The sequence below is a fragment of the Vicia villosa genome, linkage group LG1 (genome assembly GCF_029867415.1).
Source record: "Vicia villosa cultivar HV-30 ecotype Madison, WI linkage group LG1, Vvil1.0, whole genome shotgun sequence".
NCBI lineage: Eukaryota > Viridiplantae > Streptophyta > Magnoliopsida > Fabales > Fabaceae > Vicia > Vicia villosa.
In genome coordinates, this window is record NC_081180.1 from 93,846,616 (window position 1) to 93,869,679 (window position 23,064).

Here is a 23,064-nt window from a genome sequence, read left to right on the forward strand (position 1 = left end):
ATGGTGTTACAGAGCCAAGGTGATGATCCACATAGCTCCTAAGAACTTCATGGAATGTGTTGAGATGCTTAGCTTGAGCTGGAACCTCCTGAAACTCCTAGCTCGACCTCAACTGATATAGCTCCAAGATGAAGATGAAGATGATGGTTCTGGTGTTTTAGAGCTCCAACAAGGTATTGGATCAATCAAAATTACCCTTATTGATATGTTAGAGCACCTAATTTCAATGACTAAGCCCTGGAACGAATAATTGTCTTCCTCACCCCATGAACCTTTGGATATTAAGTGTATGAGATAGAAGTTGTCGAAAGCAAGTATTCAAGTTGCTTTGGTGTGTTTTTGAACTGAAATGAGACCTTCTACTTATAGGTAAGTGATCTGAAGTGATGAGGGCATGAAGTGAGCAAAGGTGATGTCATTTTGAGTTACTTGGATATGAAGAAATATGAGAAATATCTTTGGAATGCAATGATGAATCTTTGATTCCTCTTGATCCAACCCTAGCCCGTGATTTCATCAGAAGTTGTGGATCATTTCTGATGTGTAGGAGTGTCTAATTGGCTTAGGAGAAGTTTCCTTTGGTAAATCACCATTTGGCCATAAATTCCTAAATGTAATCATTACATAATCACATGTTTTGATTTTTGGGAATATTCTCTAATCTTGGTACAATGATGCAATTGATCCTATCCTATCCCTTATGATATTTCTGAAGTTTAGAGCCACCAATTAGTGAAGGCACTTGCACAAAATTGGCAAAATCAAAGTAGGTCATGTCTTGGAATTTCACTTTATGTGCCTTACTTTGATCAATCATAACTTCTAACTCAAAATGAATTTGGAGATGATTGAGCATAATTTGGAAATCCCTTGGCATGTACATCAATCCATATTTTTTGTGTTTTCTCAAAATCATTAGGGATCTTGGTGAAAATGACCTATAAAGTTTGAAGAAAACTAGGGTTTTCACCATTTTTGAACTTTGCGGCAACTTTGAAGCTCCATATCTCTTTAATGGTTGATTGTTTGCAAAATCATTAGATGTGACAAAGTTGTTTATTGGACCAAAATATACAACTTTGATGTTGGAAGTTTTCTTCAGTTTGTACTTGAAATTTTGAGATATTCCCTCTCAAAGTTTGAAGAAAATCCTTGAAAAACACTTAAAAAAATTTCTAAGTATGAAAAGTCAAACTTTGACTTTTTTATCCCTAATTAATATTCTTGATTTTTCTTGGTCAAATTACTTCACTAATCATATATTGATGATTTTGATCCTCAAAATTCCATGGTTGACCAAAAATCCAAGAAGTCAAAGGTAATCCTGTATAGTTGACTTTTTCTTGATGAACTGAGTTTTCTGGAGATTTCTAATGAATCAAGATCTCCTCTTCAAATGAATGATATGAGTGTATCATAGAGAAGTATTAGCAGACCTTGAGCTATGATATGAGTCATGGGATCTTGTCCTGGTCAAAAGTCAACTATTCAGGTGAATTAGGTCAAAAAACCTTAATTGTGGACCAGATGAAATTGATGACTATGGATCTTGAATTGAAGTATAAATTCCATTGGATATTGATATAAGGATTATTTGAATATGATGGGGCCTTTGGGATCGTGCCTTGAAGCTTTGCAAGTATTCCCAAAGGTGGGCCCTGATGTCAGTCCCTGATAGGCTCAAAACCCTAGTCTGGTGACTTGGGTAGGTTTGAGGCCTGATGCCTGGAGATTGAAGATCATAGGTGGATGGATGAAAAATCTTGGGCCCTATGATTGTGTTGAGGATTACTCTACTCATTGATTGACCCTTTGTCTGGACTTCCTGTCCTCTGAAAACCCTAATTTGAGTACTTGGTGAACAAGCGACTGCTCTGGGTATCTGTCTTGAGTTGATGGGATAATTTGAGATGTGACATCTCAGGGGGGTCAAAAATTAGGGTATGACAATATATTAATGATGAGGTAGATACTTTGAGAAGAGTACAAGTGCATCAATAATTTAGAAAATTTTCAAATTTTACTAAACAATCAAAAGAATAATATGAGTTTATTATGATAGAGTTTAAGCGCACACCGTTACGAAAATGCCATTTCACCACAGTTGGAAAAGAGAAATCATTACGGTTAACCATCTGTGGTGAGGTAGGGTGTGATTTTAAGTGTGTAGTTTACAATCACGGTCTATTATCCATTGTAGTAAACTGGAAAATGCGCTACCTATAACCACGGCTGTATTGTGTAAGTACGAAGTGCGCCTAAGAGGGAGGTGAATTAAGTTAACAATTTTATCGGTTTTTTTGGTGATGTATGGATCATTTTTCTGTTTCCCTTCACAATCCGAGAGTTAAGTTATGGAAAGAGTAAAATGCAGAAAAATAAATGACACAAGGATATATTCTGGTTCCCCTCACAATCCGAGAGTACTCCAGTCCCCTTACGTAGTAAGATATTTTACTATTGTTGGTAACTTGTACAAGAAAAACCAAAATACCAAGACGAATCCTCTTGGACCAAGAACAATCCTCTTGGATTTTACACTAAGTCCACTAAGAGAACAATCCTCTCAAAGTGACTTTCTTGCTTCCAACAATCCTTAACATCAAGGTATACACAAAGTATTTCTAGTCTTACAAGAGTTTTGAAGTATTGAACAATATATCAATCACCTGATTGATCTTCTCTTTCAAGCAAAAACAATTCACAAAGATATATTAGTGCTCAAGGTTATGAATATATGAGAATGTTTTTTGAAATTGATATGTGTAATACGGTGAACTGACTTTTTATAATCGAAAATATCGCGGTTAAGCAAGAGTCGCCACCGACTTTTATTTTATCCAAATTAAATTAGAAAGGCTAAAAGAAACAGAAAAAAACCTTTTAAAGAAATCTAAGTTCGGGGGGTAATTTATGCACAGGGAAGGTTTAAAAAGCACCCTTTGCATCCATGGTTTTCCATGGGCTCTTAATTTGCTTTGCTCTTTTGTTTTCAGAAATGTAGAAGAAGTGAATACGGACTTTAGCTCGTAAATGAGCGTAGCCATATTGAAGAATAACAATAGCAATACGGGGAAGGGGACAATGAAACCAGCGGATCCCTAATAGGGTTTGGCATAAGTAATAATAAAACAAGAAATATCAGGGTTTAGGGTTACCAGTACTCATAGCTTTGGCAGTCGACGAACCCTGAAAATTGAAAAAGAAAGAATAAACAGAAAGGGGGTGAGTGCATTGTCGGTTCAGCCATAAACAAGGTTAACCCTAATCAACGAAAGTAAAAATACGAGAAAAGGGTAAAAACACTTAGCTTCGATTGGAAGATTGATGGGCAAAGGTTTGCCTCGTGTATGAAGCATTGACTCTGACCATCTGAGAATTGACAGAAGAAGCAAGCAGTGAGTGTATGGCTAATTCAATGGCAATCAAATTGTAACCCTAATTTGATAAAAAAACAAAATTAAAATAGAATATGAAATAGGACTTAGCTTTTTATTTGATCTGATATGGTTTGTAGTCGGAGGAAACCTCGGAGGTAAACCCTGAAAAATGGCAAAGGCAAAAGAAGAGGGAGTGAACGTATGCACAGTTCAAAAGAAAGGTTAAGGGAAATCCCTAAAATCAAAAGGAAACAAAATAGACTTTTTATTAAAAAGGATACTTAGCTTTTGACGTGGCGTGGTGCATAGGCGGAAGGCGCTTGAAAAGTCGACCCTGAAAAAAGGCATGGAAGAGAAATTTATCAGTGTATGGAATGATCTTCGTAAACACTGATTAGGGCACAAGTTAGCCATGGTTAATGGAATGAATAAAGTCGAATTAATTAATTATTGGTTTCTCAACCTAATTAATTAAGTCGGTGAAAAACAAAATTTCGTTTAAAATAGCCTAACCCTAATATATGTTTCAATGGATTAAATAACAATACTAACCTAATTAAATGTTTAAACAATTAATTTAATCATTTAATCAAAATAACAATACTATTAATAAAACTGGTAAAATACGAACTCTCGATAAAAAGTAAACAAGCGTAAAGTTGTTGTATAAAAAAAAAATTAAGTTATAAAATAAAAGTGAATAAATAATGAAACTAATAATGAAAACAAAAATAAAGGAAATAAGTATGAAACAATTATAATTAAAATAAGTAAAAATTTAGGAAAAAATACTTAGCTGGCTAATCCTGTGTGTATGCAGCCTGGGGGACCATGGTAGATCTGCAAGTTCTGGGCGTCAGATCATAGTGGATGATGAGCCCAATGTATGGATCTGAGGCTGCATCGTGAGACCTCATAGATGCTGCATACGGGATTACTAATCAAATATTTCATAAAAATTATAAGTTGGAGCGGGGGATCGAAACCCCTCACTCCCGCACGAGGACATTAAGTTACCTCCCTCTGCCACTCAACCAAAGCTTGTTCGCTGATGCATACACGCAACAAAAGTTATATAACAAAAAACAAGTTTTAAGAAAGTTTTAAAAGAAATCTTCGCGCCCGGTACTGTTCTTCTTCCTCGTTTGATTTTCCAGAACATAGACTTTTAGGCCACGTTTTTTACATGTAGCCTTAAACCTGCAATCTTAATCCTACCGAAAAACAACGAATAAACCAATTCCGAAGACACCGATCAATTGGAAATTTCCCTTTGGATCCGTTGGTGACCATGGTTTGTGTCAATTCCCTGTGATTCAAGAATCCCCAAATTGAAGCTCGAAACCCTAGCAATGGTGAGTTCTTGAATCTGCGACTAAAACCAAATTAAAGTATCCAGAAAGCTTGCAAATGTTATCACGGTCAAAAATATATGCTCATATGCCATTTAAAATGATTATACATGCATAATCGAATTCAAAAAATATAACGCAAACCGTGAAGCGTATGCACACGTTTCTGGATGTTCCAATTGATGGTACTGATCCTTATAGCTTCAGAAAGTGATGACGAATCGTTCCTGATACTTAGGATTGCTTGAATTCACCTCAATCCTTGACTGCGACCCCTCTTTCTTTTTACGGTTTTTTGGCTTTGTTCAGGTCTTCTTGCGGCAAAAAAATTCTCTTTTCCCCACATCAACACGTTCTTTATTTATATTACAAGGAATTAGGTTAGGAATAATGAATCAAATCATCATCAATTAGAAGATTGGAATTTGATTTAGAGGAAATATTGAAAGTTTCTAATTTTTGTCTTCAACAATCCAATCTCCCCAAATTTCACGTATCTTTTGGATTTGATTTTATGCTGACTGTACCAAGAAGCAAATATGGAGCACTCATTCTATAACTATTTCTTTATTTATTTCATTTTTTATTTTATTTATATTTACTTGAATAAATTCATAATAAAATAAAAAAACTACTCCCTCCGTCCCAAAATAAGTGTCACATTTACTTTTTAGGTTCATTGAATATTTAATGTATCTAGTCTGTATAGAGACCAGATACATTAAATATTCAATGAATCTAAAAAGTAAATGTGACACTTATTTTGGGACAGAGGAAGTAATAAATAAATAAATAAAAATAGTTATAGAATGGTTTATGGGCCTTTTATGAATAATGTGTTTGCTTGAAATCCAAAATTTAGGCCCCTTTATCCAAAAAGTCCATTTTACTTAATTAGATTTCTTGAAATTTTCCCAACTTCATCAATTCATAACTCCTTCAATTTTCATGGTATGAAGGTGTTCTATGACTTTTTAGAAACCCTGAAGAGTCCCCTAACCAGTGTTTTTGGTCTCATGTCAAAATGATTTTCCATGCTCCTTGTGTGTCCTTTTGAAGAAAGTGTCTATGAGCTTTATGTACTGATTTGTATCTGTACAAGAGAAATAGTGTGGGGCAAATTTTGGGGTATGACAATATGGAACAATGTGCAGAAAATTTCTCAATGAAAGTTTAAATGTATGGAACACTTTGTTTGAAATTTGTGAGAAAGAGTTTGTAAATTATATGAAAGAGGCGAGACAATGAAATCTGATATGCATGGTATTTATAAGTGACTACATGCCTCTTAGAATGATTGCATATTGATGGAACAATGCAATGGTTAATGGATTAAAAGATAAATTCGTTTGGACATGCAACAACAAAAAATGTCACTAGTTCAGTGGTAACCGGTTACTTGAAATGAGGTAACTGGTTACTCAGTAACGTTGCCTTCATAAATTTGAATTTTGAGCCCAGGTAACCGGTTACTTGGTTGAGGTAACCGGTTACTTCATCTAGAAAATGTCATTTTCACGCAAAAGAAGTTACTGCCAAGTTGAGGTAATCGGTTACTTGGTTTTGGGTAACTGGCTACTCTGAAGCAAAAAAGTGATTTTTTTTTTAAAATTGCTTGGAACCAAATGCAATATTATTTCTTGAGAGGGTAATGCATATGTATGAAAATGTGTAATATTTTGAGCACTAGAATATCAATGTTTAAACTTTAGCTTTTACCCAATATTTTGAAGATCAATCACAAAGGTAATCTTCATATCTTCATTAAAGTTGCAATTTTGATCCAAATGCGATCATAGTTCTTTTGCTCATCTTTTTGATATTTATGTTGATTTCATCAAAACCAGTGCTTTATGCAAATATGAAGAAGCTTGATATTACATTGGCTGTATTAAACAACCGTTGTGAAATTATTTATAGCTCATGGGTTAGATACCCATAACGCCATTGTTGGCGTTTATTATTCAGGATAGCGCTCTACCTATAATAGCAGTTTTATTAAACAACTTTTGTAAAATTATTTGTTTTTTAAAATATATATTTTGTTATTTTAAAGAATTTCCAATTTTTTAACCTGGATTTTTCTGAATCCCATCAGACCAGAAACAACAACGCACCCATTTGTGAATCGTATCATACCAAAAATTGTATTTCATCAAAGACAAAATCGCATTAAGAACAAAAAGTTATATATTACATTAAAACCAAAATATCAAAACACAACCTACAATCTAGACATTATTACATCAAATAATAGTATTTTTGTGGCTTGGTGTCTTGACTTTAAACACCTATAATTTCAAATAATAATACTTGTTAGTAAATAATCTTAGAAATTATAACTTACCATAAATTATGAATAAAGAATAAAAAATATTTACTTTTTAATTTTCCCATATGTCTTCTTGATGATTGTTACAAATAAAATGCACATCATCTATATCAACTTCTTCATATAAAGTAGGTAATTGTGTTACGTAAGGAGTAGAAGGTATATAAAAAATTCCATCACTATGTCGAATGTATTTTTCTAAGAGAACAATTGACCATCTCTTCGATAAGTTTGAAGGGTCTTTCATATAAAAAACTTGTTTTACTTGAGTAGCCATGATGAATGGTTCTGTCATATAAGTTGTCTTGCCAAGGTCAACCCATGTGAATCCTAACTCATTAGTTTGTACACCATTGTTATTGAAAACACACTTGCATTTAAATAAAGGCACTTTGAAAATAACATAATCAATCTCCAAAATCTTCTCAATGGCACCATAGAATGCTTTAGATGCCAATATAAGTTTTTTATCTTTCGAACTAGAGAAATACATGGATTCTGCCTCAACCATAACCCCTCTATTTTGTATTGTACTACAATAATCTTTTTCTTTTGTATAAAAGGAAAAATTAGAAATATCGTATGCAGTCCAAGTTATCACATTAAATTTTGGCACGTACCACAACCATTTAATTATCTCGGATTCATTATCATCATTAGAAATCCTTTCACTAAACCAACTTATAAATTTATTGTTATGCTCTCTGTCAACAATCACTTGTGACTCATTCGGTGATATTTTTCTTCATAAATCTTTTGTGAGTATCTATGTAAGGTTGAACTTCATCAAGATTATTCAATATATATATATATATATATATATATATATATATATATATATATATATATATATATATATATATATATTAGTCAGAGACCCGTGCTGTCGCCCGGGTGCATTAGTTCTGGTGTAGTCTTTTATGAATGATACGAAAAATGTGAAGTAAAGAAGTTTGACAAAAATGCATTTAAAAATTGGAAATTAACCACTTAAAAAAAAGTTTTACTAACAAAACACGGATAAGTTATTATAAAATCACTTATAATTGCAAATAATTAAAATAAATATGTAGCAAATAATCATAATAAATCCAATATGCTTAATAACTATAAATATTTATAAATATCACTAATAATTATAAATATTTACAAATATCATTGATAACTATAAATATGTACAAATATTTTGTCAATTAAAAAAAAATTGTGGTGATAATGACCCGTAAAAATAATGAATTTCAATGATAAAATTTACAAAAAACTTTAAAAGTTAACAGTTAAAAGTTAAAGGTTAAAATAATATTGTGGTGATAGTACTAAGGGTTTGTTACAAAACTTAAACGTTTTCAAATAGAGAATTAATAAAAACTTACAACTTTAGTCTCTTTTATTGAGTTAAAGGTTAAAATATAAAATAATATTGTGGTGATAGTGACCCGCAGAAATAGTAAATTTATTGAGTGAATTTTAACTTGATATTTTAACTTTTCTCAATTTTTTAATAATATATTTAAATAATCAAATTTGTAATCAGTACATTATTTTAACAAGCTAGTTTAAAATACAAAAACATCCCATTACATGATTCTTCATAACAAAGACAATAAATTAAAATTAATATAGATATGAAATATTAACTAAACGTCAATTAAGCTATATAAAAAGTTAGGATTAGATGATACAAACTGATCCAAATTTAACAATTTTTGTTAAATGTAGGATGTAAGGAAACAGAATACCATAATAATATGATGGTTTCGTGATGTTTCAGTCATAACAGAATACCGATAGATCAATTATAGTCAATAATTAATGAAACAAAAATATCAGATTGATGTACAAATTTTGTAACAAAAAACCTGTATAGTAGAGTACATATCACATTTGGAGAACCTGGCAGTTAATCTATTTCAGGAATAACTTCTAACTCAACTTAGATATCAGGTCGGAATAGCAGCGTTTGTTCTATTAAGATCAATTCACAGCAATACAAAATACCTGCACCTGCACGAAAACAATCCAACATGAACACAAAATCAGTCCAAAACTGCCATTCTGCAAAACCGTAAAAATTTCCAAGCCATAATCAACTGATTAAAAAAAATCATACCAGAGAAAAAGAATGTACAACCGGAATTCAACAAAGAACTCAACTAACAGAATTCAACAGAAAATCCCAATGCACCAATCAGAAAATCAAATAAATTAGCTTTCTAATTCATCATTCTAGTCTTAACAACATTCGTTAGACAACTTAAAGAAGTTGTCGCTAGACCTGAGATGGGAAAAAATTGAATTTCAATTTATTACCAATGAGAAGTATAGTAAAAATCAAACCTGCAGAGGCTAAATTGTAAGTCCGTATCACTAAAGTTGTCTTCTAAATAGCCATTTTTTGTGCCATTTTGTTGCCTCCCTTTGAAGGGACTCAGATAAAGTCTGTTTACCAAAATCACTGGAACATATATCATGCCGCCAACAACATGTTTCCTTAAATAAAGTACAGGGAAATTGAAATAGCGGCGCCCAGGTTCCACCGTGGTCTTAACCAAAGTGTCGGTAAATAGTTTAACCTGAATGAATGGTAACTACTGTTAGCATGAAAATCATATGATACAACATGGGCAAATTCAGAGAGAAAGCTATCAAAAGACACTTGAAACACCATGGAATGTTCAAAGAATAAATGAGCATGTGTTACAAAATATGAAATGGACACAATTTTTATAGACAACAACAGTTTCAAATTCACATTTTTTATGGAATTAAACATGGCACCAAAAAATATAGACATCAATTTTTTCTCTGTCTCATCTACATACCCTTTTTTATCAAACACTCTTTTCACCTCTGCTTGTGCTTCTACCATCACCTTGAGATTCTTTACTATCTCAGACATACACCATGCCACAACACCAAATGAAGTTTCAATACCAGCAGCGAACATGTCCTGCAAATGGAGCTGGGCTGAAAAAGTATCTAATCACTATTATAACTGTTTTCTATTAATGTTATAAACCATTCTAAATTACATATTGGCTCGGAAGCTTTACAGGCGATATCGACGTGAAGCAGCAACTCTGAAAATAGAAAAGAATTTCAAAAGATACATTACCATGAAATCTTACTTAGAAAGAAAACAAACTTTATAATTCAACGTGAGTCTAATGCATTCAAGAAGCTTACGATAATTTCAGTTCATATAAAACCTACTGCATCAGTGCATCACAAGGAAATAGCGATTCAAATACTTACAGTTGGGATTCCATTTTTGTTATAGTGAACAACATTGCGCTTTAAGTCTCCAAGCTTAGAGAAAAGCTCCTGAGTAGCAAATCAAGTATCAATAATACTTTCAGAGAAGTTAGATAGAAACAGTGACAAAGAATGAAGCATATGATGATAGGACACATTATATACCCTTATGTCTTCATTGGTTATCAGAACAGGAAAATCTCCAGATTAAAATAATAACACAATATTAATGAAGTAGATCCGGTAATGGTCATACATTCAAATGAAAACCCATAGTCAAACATCAGCAGAAAGTTCATAAAAAAAAGTCTATGTTTTAAGAAACCAAACCTTTCCATCTTAAATGATCAACTCAAGGTGTTGTTGTCCTGTTTTTTCCTTAACAACCCACAAATCAATAGCCCTTATCAGCATCTTCCAGACTTGGTTTCCCTGGACAAGATCCTTGATGAGTATTGGAGCCCTGGCCGAGTCTCTGAAACAAAAGAAAGGTATATAAGTTGGTGCATCTCTAACACACTCATAAACTGATAATCTTGAGAAATAGATCTAGTTACAGCAAGCTATTACTAAAAGAAGGTCCTTTATAAAAATAAACAGAAACATTTAAAACCAAGAAGATTTGCGGATGAATAGCAACAAAATGATGGAACCAAGAAGATTTGCGGATGAATAGCAACAAAATGATGGATATTTCCGACGGAAATCAAAGGAAAACGAATGATATTTCACGGAATATGCAAATAGATTTTGATGTAACCAAGAAATGCAACAAAAACTATGCTTTCATACATTTCAAAGCAGAGGAGGGATGCAAGGAAACCTGAATGAAACCTGAATGCAAGGAGAGATTTTTGAAATGAACTGTAGATACAAAGGGAGAATAGTCAAGGTTGATAATGGAGAGAGAAGTTGCACAGTTGTTGAATATTGTTGAGTCTCGTTCAGTCTCGAAAATGAGTGTATTGGGAGGAGGGAAAAGTGAGGTTTTCTATTTTGACCAATGAGGGCGGAGCAGATGTCATGTAAAATAAACAACATAGTACTACATACGTTGTTTCATTTAGTTTGTTACAAAAATATCCATGTATTAAGACCAACTAATAAATTTAGTACAACATTAGTACACTGTCCAAAGGGCATTATTGGTAAATCGTGGACAACAGAGTATAAAAAGGGATTTAATTAGAAAGTTACTATTTTACCCTTTTAGCTGTGTAAAAAAAATGAAGTAAAGGGCATTATAGGGAGATTGGTCAATCTTTTAGTAATGGTAAGATAGTAGATAGTAGATATATATATATATATATATATATATATATATATATAAACGTGCTTCAAGAACTACATTCTGAGTCATTGACTTAAAATTTAAACCTTGAGTACCTCTACCTCCTTATCTATCAGTATGAAGAGACTTAGAATTCCTATAGACTTTGTTTCTGACAAATAGTTTGAACAAAATTCAACAACTTCTTCTCTAATGTACCATAACACTTTAGCAGGAGGCTGCTTCTTTCTAACATTATCATTTTTGTCATAATTGTTGTCTTTCGACTTGTAGCGTGACTCATCACATTCTAGACATTGGTCCATATTTTCATACTTTTTCCTGTATAATATGCAATTATTAGGGCATGCATGTATTTTGTTATACTTCAAACCCATTGGACATAATATCTTCTTGGCCTCATGACAATGATCCGACAAATTGTTATCTTCTGGTAGCATTTATTTCAACAAATCAAGCAATTTCGTAAAAATTTCATCTTACCACCCACTTTTTGCCTTCAGATTAAATAATTTTAACAATGCATACAGTTGTGTAAAACTTGTGCACCCCTTATATAAAGGTGCATCCTTATCACTACATAAAGTATCATAAATACGGGCTTTCATAAAAGACGATTCTCCAATATCATGGATCGTATCTGCTTGCCAATCGTGTATATCATCAACAACTTCATGGGTAACAGTCCGATTTTTATTTTCTTATTTAATTATTAGGTGTTTATGTTATTAATTATTATTTGTGTGATAATTAATTATTTGTTATGTTTTGGTGATTAATTGAATATGTGTGTTATTTAATTAATTAAGTGAGTATGTGAATACTAGTATATGTCTACTAATGAGCCTAATTTATTAGAATATAGAATTAGGTGGGTTAAGCCCAATTTGTTAAAATGAGTTAGTAAAGAAAATTAGGGTTTTAGAGACATAACTATTTTGGAAAAAAAGAAAGAAAAGAGGCTAGAGAGAAAGAGAAGAGAAGAAAGAAGAGAAAGAAGAGGAAATTGGAGATTCTTCAAGAAGAAGGACTAGAGATTCAAGGTAAGGGTGTGAATCCAAGTGATTATAAGTACATATAAGTGGATAATGATGATTGAGTTAGAAAAATCATGATTTGGAATGAGTAGTTTACTATTTCTTGAGTTTTGCTTTGGAATTGGTATGTTTATCCTTAAATTATGTGAAATTATATAACATATCAAATAAAAATGAGTAAGTTATTTGAGAATGTGAGAATTTAATAAGTGTTTAAATAAAATGTTGTGATTAAAATATATTTTTAAAATTTAATGAGTGATTTCTCTTTCCAATTAAAAACATCTGTATTTTGAAGTTATGACACATAATTCATTGAAAGTTACTGTTTAATTTCAATCTTTCCTTTTAGATTTAATGATTTTTATTTAATCCCATCTCCCTTTCTCTCCTTTTTTTATATAAGCAATTTTTAATTTTTAATTTTCAATTTAATAATTTTGACTTTAATAGTTTAAAATATTCTTTAATTCTCAATCTAATAGTTTTCACTTTAATAGTTCAAAAAAATATTTTAAAATTTTCTTTATTTATATGAAGTCTTTAATTATCATTTTTAATATTTTAAAAAACTTTTTTTATATAATTCTAAAGTAACTTACAACTTACTAACGTGTCAATTCTAAAAAAAAAAAATTTCATCATTTTACAAAAGCTTTTCAATTTATATGTAAATTCCTAACTGTAATGTTACTCATTTTTATTCAATTTCATCAATAAATAGAACCAATCTGAATCGTTTTAAAAGTTAAGAGACTAAAGTGAAAGGAAAAAAAATTAAAGAATCAATCTAAACCTATGAGTATAATTAAGGAACAAAAATGAATATTTTGCCAATCAATAAATTATTAGTTTTCTATTTCATCTATCACATTTTTTTCTATATATTACTGTAAAGTAACCTACAATTTTTTGACGTGTAAATAAAAAATAAAAAGATGTGTAAAGGAAATATTTTTATAAAATTGATCTACACTTAATTGTTAAGAATCAAGTGTGAGGAAGAGGTCCCATATTGATTAGAAAATGAAAGAATGAACACTTTATAAATGAGAGAACCCACACACCTATCACCTTAAAGTTTTGGGTGGATATGTGGCGTGTCTCTCAGAAATGTGTGCCCCAAGTGTAAAATACTTCCTCATTGACCCTCTCGAATTCTTGTCTCCAACAGTGGTATCATGAGCCTTTGGTTCGAGAAAGAGATCTGCTTACTTGTAGTTAAAGATAGTCAACGAATAGAAGTGAATGTGGAAGATAGAGCTTCCACATGAGGGTGAGCATTGTGTATAGACTCACACTTGAGGGGGAATGTTGAAAATCAAGTGTAAGGAAGAAGTCCCACATTGATTAGAAAATGGAAGAATGAACACTTTATAAGTTAGAGAATCCACACACTTATCACCTTAAAGTTTTGGTTGGATATGTGGATATATGGTGTGCCTCTCACAAAGGTGTGTCCCAAGTATAAAATGCTCCCTTGTTGACCCCTCGAATTGTTGCCTCCAACTTTTATTAAGGTGTCGGCCCCAAAGCTCTAAAGTAAGTTACACTTTACTGATGTGTCGTCTTTCCAAAACTTTTTTTTTTTACTTTTACTAGAAACAATATCTCATCTATGTTATTACTCTAATTTTCATGGTTTTTTTATATAAGAAGTTTTAATTCTCAATTGAATAATTCTCATTTTAATAATTCAAAAATCCTTTAATTCTCAATTTAACAATTTTGACTTTATTAGTTGAAAAAACTCTTTGAATATACCTTTTTTTAAAACTTTTTTGTCGTTGTGAATTTATCTTTTTATATGAAGTCTTTAATTCTTATTTTATAGTGTTTAATTTAATAATTTAAAAAATTTCTATATATTAACTTTAAAGTAATTTATAATTTGTTGACCTCTTATTTCTACAAAAATCTTCCCTTTACAAAACTTTTTCTTATATTTTTATTTAAATGCCTCAATGTCCTATGTTATTTATTCTTATTCTATTTCTCAATAAAATATTGGTTTTTCAATCTAATCAATCACATTTTTTAAATCACTTATTATAATTTTCACATTTTCGATCTAATAGCCTATTAATATATTGAACATAATATTTAATTCAAAAAGACTAAGCAACAATAGAGCACTGAGATCTTGTTTTCTTCTTGGAACTATTTTGTCTTTAGAGATTTAGAACCGAGTTGAGAAAATATAATTCAACTGTTTTCTCAGATGATGAACTTTGTTTTGACTTTTGCATTGGTGTATCTAATTATGGTGGTGCCATTGCGTGTGAGCTCACAAGAATAACAAAGGTTTATAGTGAACCCACTTTTAAATATTACCATTTTATAATTATTAACGTTAACTATAACCATTATTTATATTAGACAAGTTGTTAAAATATTAAATAAATAGAGCTACAATATAATATAAAAATTGGAAAACAAACATATAATATATTATTTAATGAGTAAGAATAAAACAAATAAAATGAGTTGGTTAAGTAAAATTAATATTATAAAAAAATATAAGAAAACATTAAATAAAATTAACGTTAATATATACACTATAACCGTTAATAATTTTATTAATTATACAGAAATTATTCATAATTTTATAAATATTAGTTAACATTTTATAAATTAATTTCTATTTTTTTAACTAATAGGGGGGAAACCAAAACTCGCCCTAATAGCAGGGGGTAACAATTATTTATCCCTTTTTATTAATTTTGCCTCTTGTTTTGTCTAAAAATCGACTATTAAATTGGGGAAGTACAAAGAAAATAGGGGTTGAGCCTGGACGCATGCCCGATTTCGCTGGGCCTTAAAACCGCCCTTGGCAGTATATGAATTTTGTTTTTTTATATATAGTGGGGTGGCTGTGGCCTTCCTATGCCCCTAGCTGGCTCCGCCACAGGGGAGAACAATTGACTTCTACAATTTGAGGTATATTTATATTTTTTCAATTTAAAAAATGAAAATTTTGTTGTAATATAATCCGGCTATGGTTGTTATGTTTGTTATGGTAATTAGTTAGTTGGTTACTTGATACAAGTAACTTGTTTTAAGAATATTCCTGTGGTGAATATATCAGTTATAGTTAGACAAACTATTTTAAGGATATACTTGGTTGGGTATATCATATAACCATATGGATATATTAGACTGATTTAGACATTTTGTTGTACATTTGATTTCGGTGGAGAGCGGGCCTATAAATCCTACTCCTCATTGTAATTGATAATAAATTTCATAATAATACAATACATTCATTCAACTTTCTTTCACTCAATCATTTGTTCCTCTCAATTCAAGTACAATTGTGTTTGTACTAACAAATTGGTATCCAAAGCTCTTTGGTTTTGCGCATAACTTTTTTTTTTTTTACTTTTGTTAGAAACAATATCTCTTTTATGTTATTACTCTAATTTTCATGGTTTTTTTATATAAAAAGTTTTTAATTCTTAATTGATAATTCTCATTTTAATAATTAAAAAAATCCTTTAATTCTCAATTTAATAGTTTTGACTTTATTAGTTCAAAAAATTCTTTGAATATACCCTTCTCTTTTTTTTTTCTTTTTTTTTTTTTTGTGAATTTATCTTTTTATATGAAGTCTTTAATTCTTATTTTTATAGTGTTTAAGTTAATAATTTAAAAAATTTCTATATATAGCTTTAAAGTAATTTATAATTTGTTGAAATCTTATTTCTACAAAAATCCTCCCTTTACAAAACTTTTTTTTATTTTTTATTTAAATGCCTCAATGTCCTATGTTATTTATTCTTATTCTATTTCTCAATAAAATATTAGTTTTTCAATCTAATCAGTCACATTTTTTAAATTACTTATAATAATTTTTACATTTTCGATCTAATAGCCTATTAATATATTGAACATAATATTTAATTTAAAGACTAAGCAACAACAGAGCCTGAGATCTTGTTTTCTTCTTGGATCTGTTTTATCTTTAGAGATTTAGAACCGAGTTGAGAAAATATGATTCAACTGTTTTCTCAGATGATGAACTTTGTTTTGACTTTTGCATTGGTGTATCTAATCACGGTGGTTCCATTACGTGTGAGCTCACAAGAAGAACAGAGGCTTCTAGTGAACATGAAGCTTGTTACAAACGCACGTGATACTAGTGCTCGTAAGTTCAATTTAATTTTCTTACTTTATTTTCTATTTGGTTATTATTTGTTTTTATTAATTAAAATTGGATGGGTTGTGAATTTGTAGTTTGTTTAGATGGGAGTTTACCAGCTTATCATTTGCACAGAGGTTATGGAGCAGGGGAGAACAACTGGCTTCTACAATTTGAGGTATATTTAAAAAAAATTAATTTAAAAAATGAAAATTTTGTTGTAATATAATCCAACTATGGTTGTTATGTTTGTTATGATAGTTAGTTAGTTGGTTAGTAGTTGGTTACTTGATACATGTAACTTGCTTTAAGAATATACCTCGGCGGATATATCAATTATACTTAGACAAACTGTTTTAAGGATATATCCGGTATACGAATATATCAGACTGTTTTAAACAATTTGTTTTATATTAAGCATGCCTATTTTTTTTATATGTGGTAACGAGTGATGTGTCGAGGTCAGATCGTCAACTCGCCACCTAACCACGTTCGTTTTCACCCCTAAAAGCCTCCGTGTTCAAATCAAATTCGATGGTTAATATACCAAATTCTTTTAAAGTAATATAGGTTTTTTCAATTCAAAACACTCAAGCACATTAAAGTAATACATACTAGCTCACAAAACATACTAATAAACTTATAAACGTGTTCAAAAATTAATAATAAAAATATTTGAAATTCTACTAAAAGTATTATTGTAACTCAAAATTATTTATGTATATTATTATCTTTTGGTGTATAATTATTTCTAATTCATTTTCTTTACTATATTTTATAAATTTATTATTTAAAAAATAATTATTATATAAAAACTTTATATTCTTTGTTGTGCTTTTTATGTGTATATTTTTATTAAATAATTATGTTCGTCATATGATTCATCTTAAATGTTTTTTATAAAAACTTATATTAAATGTTAATATATGGTTCAAATATATATATATATATATATATATATATATATATATATATATATATATATATATATATATATATATATATATATATATATATATATATATATATATATATATATATATATATATATATATATTTGTCGTTTGACCCAACTGTTATTGGTAAATTTATTGTTTTACCATGCATATTAATTAAATTTATAAAATATATTAAAAAATTAATAAAAATATTTGAAATTTGACTAAACAAATATTATTGTATAAAAGTCTATTCAAATATATGTTAGACTGTTTATTTATTATTTAAATTTATAAAATTTGTTAGTTTATTTAAATATATGTTGGACTAATTATTTAAATATGTTAGTATATTGTGATTTATAGTTTAAATTAAGGCAAAATATTCATTTTGGTCCCGTAATTATACCATTAGGTTTAGATTGGTCTATTAATTTTTTTCGTGTCACCTTAGTCTCTTAACTTCTAAAGTATTTTTATTTTAGTCCTTTTTGTCTAATTAGAGATGGATTTAGCAATCGATTTCAAAAAAATTTCGTCTCTAACAAAGAAAACACAACAAAAAAACATAAGATACAACCGATTACAAAAGCCCTCAGCGCCAAACCAAGGATCACATCCCACGGGAAAAAGAAGTCATAAAAACCATAATCCAGACAAAAGTTGATCTTTCCTATCTAAGGACACCTGGTACAACAAAGAAACCACAAAAGACCAAGAAGAGCATCCAAGGGAGGCTGAAGCCGCTCAAATCTCTATTAGCTTTGAAAGATGGTAAGGTTCCCAAGTCAAGCCGGTAAGGCACAAGAGTTTTTCACATACCTACCAAGATACCATTTCCAAGCTAAAATGATGCTCATTTCTTCTACGTCTTTTGTACTACTGATGAATCGAAAAAACTATATCATTCCTAGTTTTCCAAATCAACTAAACCACGACATGTCAAATCATCCTCAACCCTCTCTTGTCCTATAACCTCCACTCGAAGGACTAAACAACTAGAAAAAAATCAATATATCTCTAGGAAAAACAACTCACCTCCTTAACCACCTAAAAGAGAGGAAGCAACCACACAGGTCACAAAAAGATGAGTGGACAACTCAACAAGTAATGAGCAAAAGGGACAAGAAAAAGTCCCAGAGGCTAAGGGAACTCCCCTTTTAAGTAAGTTTTCTCTAGTTGATATACGATCTTGAAGAAGCTGGCAAGAGAAAACTAAAACTTTAGAGGGAGTCCCAGCGACACCAAATATATAAAAAGAATAACTCTACGAGAGAGACCCGACGACATGAGGGAACATCCAGGACAACACATTGGAGTAAGTAGAAGATACAAAATAAACACCATCACTCGACTCACGCCACATTCACACATCACTTTTAAAAGACATGTTAAAGCCTTTAATCATAGACTGGAGATCACTAAAAAGAGTCGCCTCGTAGTCAAAGAGAAATGGTCTCCTCCACTTGAGGTCCCAGGTCTAGCTCTCTTTTCGATCTAACGACCTCCCCCACAGATTTTGTGGCCTGGTCCGAAATCAGAAAAAGTCTAGGGAAAGAAAGGCGGGAGGGAGAATTCAAAACACATAGATCCTACCAAAAGGAGGTAAGGATACCATAATCAACTCTCCATGAGAGACCATCCCTGAACCAGTCAGAAGTGTCATCAACATTATATCTAAGAAGGGAAACCCCTTTCCACCAAGGGGGCCGATTAGAGACAATTGACTTTCCTAACTAGATAGAAGTCGTAGAGGCTATATCATATTTGACTGTGAGAATATCACGTCAAATGTCAAAAGCCCCTGAAAGAAGGTGCCACCTCCACTTGTCCAGGAGAGCCAAGTTGACCAACTAAAGGTCACAAACACCAAGGCTCCATAAATTCTTAGGATTACAAACATCCACCCACCTGACCCAAACAATCTTAGATTCCCCTTTCACTCCTCCCCCAAGAAACCTCATATGATCTTCACTATCTTATTTTAGACTTTGACATGCATCTTCATAAAAAATAAGAAGATAAAAATAACATTAAGAATATAATTAAGGAGTATCACTTCCCTCCCCAATGAGACATGCATATGCTTGCACGAGAGAAGCCTTAAATGTAAAAGATTAACTAGAGGTTCCCATGTAGACGCTAGGCATGGGTTAGCTCTGACCGGGATCCCAAAGTACGTAAAAGGGGGGGGATTCCTTCTTACAATAAATAATGTCACAAGCAAGGTCTAAAAAAGGCTTATCAAAATTAACCCCAATGAGAAAGCTTTTAGCAATATTCACACGTAGACTTGAGGGAAGCTCAAACCCATGAATAATAGCCTTGATGGTACAGAGATCATTGATAGTAGCATTGGTTGGAATAATTGTATCGTCTTCATATTGAAGATGAGAGACCACCAAATCCGAGGATCCCACTCTAACACCAGATAAAAGTTGTAGATCCACAACCCTATAAATTAGACCACACGTGCCTTCAACAACCAGGAGTAAAAGGAAGAGGACTAGGGGGTATCCTTACTTGAACCCCTAATTTGAATACTAATCTCTTGAGTCAGACAACCATGAACTAAGTTCGCAAGATTGTCAGGAAACACACATGCTTTAATCCAGCTTCTACATTTATCATTAAACCCAAACGAGGAGAAAATATAGTCAAATATGCATTTAAGTAAATTAAAATATCAAACCAAATTTTCAAAAATATTATCTTCAAATCTAAAATTAAGTTATGATAGATTACAACCAAACTTAGTTCTTAAACATTTTGATTTCAATAAGATTCTTGCAAAAACTTGTAATAATCACTCCACACCTTCATATATTATTAATGAGCACCAATTTATGGTACTTGGCAGGGTGGTGGATGGTGCAATGACTTGCAATCATGCTTGGAGAGAGCACAAACTTTCAGGGGTTCAACAAAGCACATGAAGAAGTTTGAGGTTTTCTCTGGTATTTTAAGCAACAATGCCACTCTTAATCCAGGTAAACCAATACTTATTTCTTTTTCTTTCTTTTCAGAAGTAAGAAAATTAACTCCATTTAATTGAATTTAAAGGTGGGTAAAATTCTTAGAAACTTCAATTCACATCAAATACTTATATATAATCAATATAAAACTCCTAATAATGTAAATATTTTAATTTCTTTGATAAGTGTTTGCTCTTTATCTTTTTAAATATTATGGGTTTATTTTTAATTGAATTTGTGCTTTTCGGTTGTACTAGACTTTTACAATTGGAACCGGGTGAAACTGAGATATTGTGATGGAGCTTCATTTACAGGAAACAGAATGTTCAAAAATGAGGTAATTTTTTAGTACATCTCCCACTTAATCAAATCTTCAAAATGCAATATTTCACAGTATATTCAGTCTCATTTAATATAATCTTTCTTTTACAAAAGCTACAAGTTTTAGTTAGTTCTTTAGTTTAGTTCCATTTTGCAAGAAAAATATAATCATGTCTTTAAAATTTTCACTAATCTTATTGTTTAAATTTTATAATTGTCGATACATTTTCAGTATTATGGATTTTTTTTAATGTATGTTTAGATTAGTGGTATATGATGAAATTAAGTGGACTGAAATGACATATGACAACATTAAATTTCAATTATTGACATCAGACAACAACACTTTACTTCAAAGGGAAAAAGATTTGGGAAGCCATTATTGAGGATCTTCTACCAAAAGGATTAGGAAAAGCATACAAGGTATAATTACTCTTTCATGAAAGATTAGGTTCATTTTATTGATTATATTATATTTTATGATTTGAATGTAATTTATAGTATCTGCTATGATTATGGATGTTGTATAGGCATTGCTTTCTGGCTGCTCAGCAGGAGGTTTAGCCACCTTTCACCATTGTGACAATTTCACGAAGTATTTGCCAACAAATGCTTCCGTTAAATGCTTGAGTGATGCAGGTTTTTTCCTTGATGGGTATGTTCATTTAATTTACTCCATCTTTCAGTCATTTCAGCAAAAGCTGAATTTTAACATTCCTTTTTGCACCATTTTTTCAGAAGAGATGTCAGTTTGAACCATACTATGAGATACTTTTTTAAAAGTCTAGTTACATTGCAGGTAATTTTCAACATGTTAATTTAATTTATCTATATTGAATTTTCAAGTTGCATAATAGAAATAAAATTGCTTAACAGTAAACACGCTTACTTACAAAATTTTGTTTACACTAGGGGATAAAGCAGAACCTTAATGAAAACTGCACGAGTGCGCTTTCCGATCCAGACTTGGTATGTTTTCTCATGAACTGGTATCATTATTTTAGGAATATTTTACAAGATTTTGACATATGTCATGATTTTTTTCATGCAGTGCTTCTTTCCACAATATGCGTTGAAATATATATCAACACCGTATTTTATCTTGAACTCTGCCTATGATGTATTCCAAGTAATGGTTTTTGATGCAGTTTGTTCCGAACTTTCTATGTTGCATATTCAATTAAACTCATAGTTGGTGAACTATGAAATTAATAGAATTAAAATTTCAACAGTTCCATCATATATTGGCGCCACCTTCAGCTGATCCCCTCGGGCACTGGAGACACTGCAAGATGAACAAATCAACATGCACACCAGCCCAAATAAATACATTGCAAGGTTCCTCTTTCTACTTTTTTGCCATCAATTTTACATTTTTTAGTGTTTTTAAATAGAACTGACTTTTCTTAATCCAATGCACTTTGCTTAGGTTTTAGGCTCAGCATGCTTGCAGCTTTGAAACCATTATACTCTTACTCAAATGGAGGGGGAATATTCATAAATTCATGTTTTGCTCATTGCCAAAGTGAATCGCAAGGAACATGGTTTGGAGACGATTCTCCTAGAATAAACAAGGTACCAATCTCGTCTTGAAAAATGAAGCAATATTTAAAGTGTGAGCTTTAGCGTAGTGAATGTTTAATCAGTAACATGGCTAAATTGTTCTACCTTTTACAGACTATTGCAGAAGCAGTTGGTGATTGGTATTTTAGTAGAAACATAAGCAAGCAAATTGACTGTCCGTATCCATGTGATAAAACTTGTCATAACTTAATACCTTAAGCTCAGGTAATGAGAATGCTAGGCAGATAGAAAAATCATGATAAAGAAATGAGAAGAGAAATTGTGATTGGAATGATACTTTTTTATAAAGTCATTCATTATTAATTATATTCATATGTTTGCTTAATGAATATCAATTGGCTTTTGTATGTATGAAGGCTCTTATCAACTTACTGTATGAGATGTTGTGACTCCCTAGTTTTGATCATGTCTTTGAAATAATTGAACGAACTGCTTAAAGAATGTTTTCAACAACTAAA

General features: G+C 31.1%; 1 protein-coding gene and 1 long non-coding RNA gene across 5 annotated transcripts; one reads left to right on the forward strand and one right to left on the reverse strand.

The window, feature by feature from the left end:
• Positions 1-8,376: 8,376 nt before the first annotated feature.
• On the reverse strand, positions 8,377-11,305 carry LOC131612587 (uncharacterized). 4 transcript variants are annotated; one of them, XR_009287434.1, is made up of 6 exons: positions 11,143-11,305; positions 10,650-10,794; positions 10,320-10,388; positions 10,097-10,144; positions 9,887-10,014; positions 8,377-9,637 (listed from the first exon to the last, which is right to left on the reverse strand). It is a non-coding gene; the product is annotated as an uncharacterized LOC131612587 (long non-coding RNA). The 4 variants fall into 4 exon arrangements; XR_009287432.1 differs by having other exon boundaries at positions 9,887-10,144; XR_009287433.1 differs by having other exon boundaries at positions 8,377-9,068; positions 9,402-9,637; positions 9,887-10,388.
• A 5,252-nt stretch (positions 11,306-16,557) lies between these two features.
• LOC131612576 (pectin acetylesterase 9-like) lies at positions 16,558-22,863 on the forward strand. The gene is made up of 12 exons (XM_058884346.1): positions 16,558-16,794; positions 16,884-16,966; positions 20,587-20,716; positions 20,959-21,038; positions 21,359-21,445; positions 21,553-21,677; positions 21,761-21,821; positions 21,935-21,991; positions 22,074-22,151; positions 22,255-22,360; positions 22,452-22,597; positions 22,700-22,863. The coding sequence occupies exons 1-12, from the start codon at positions 16,641-16,643 to the stop codon at positions 22,802-22,804; spliced, it is 1,212 nt and encodes a 403-aa protein (XP_058740329.1). The 5' UTR covers positions 16,558-16,640; the 3' UTR covers positions 22,805-22,863.
• Positions 22,864-23,064: the final 201 nt, after the last annotated feature.

Bases quoted from the DNA above. Each gene is read 5' to 3' on its own strand.
- LOC131612576 (XM_058884346.1), top strand. From the start codon at position 16,641: ATGATTCAACTGTTTTCTCAGATGATGAACTTTGTTTTGACTTTTGCA. The intron at 16,967-20,586 runs GTATATTTAAAA...GGTACTTGGCAG, and splicing joins ACTGGCTTCTACAATTTGAG to GGTGGTGGATGGTGCAATGA. The intron at 21,992-22,073 runs GTATGTTTTCTC...TTTTTCATGCAG, and splicing joins CGCTTTCCGATCCAGACTTG to TGCTTCTTTCCACAATATGC.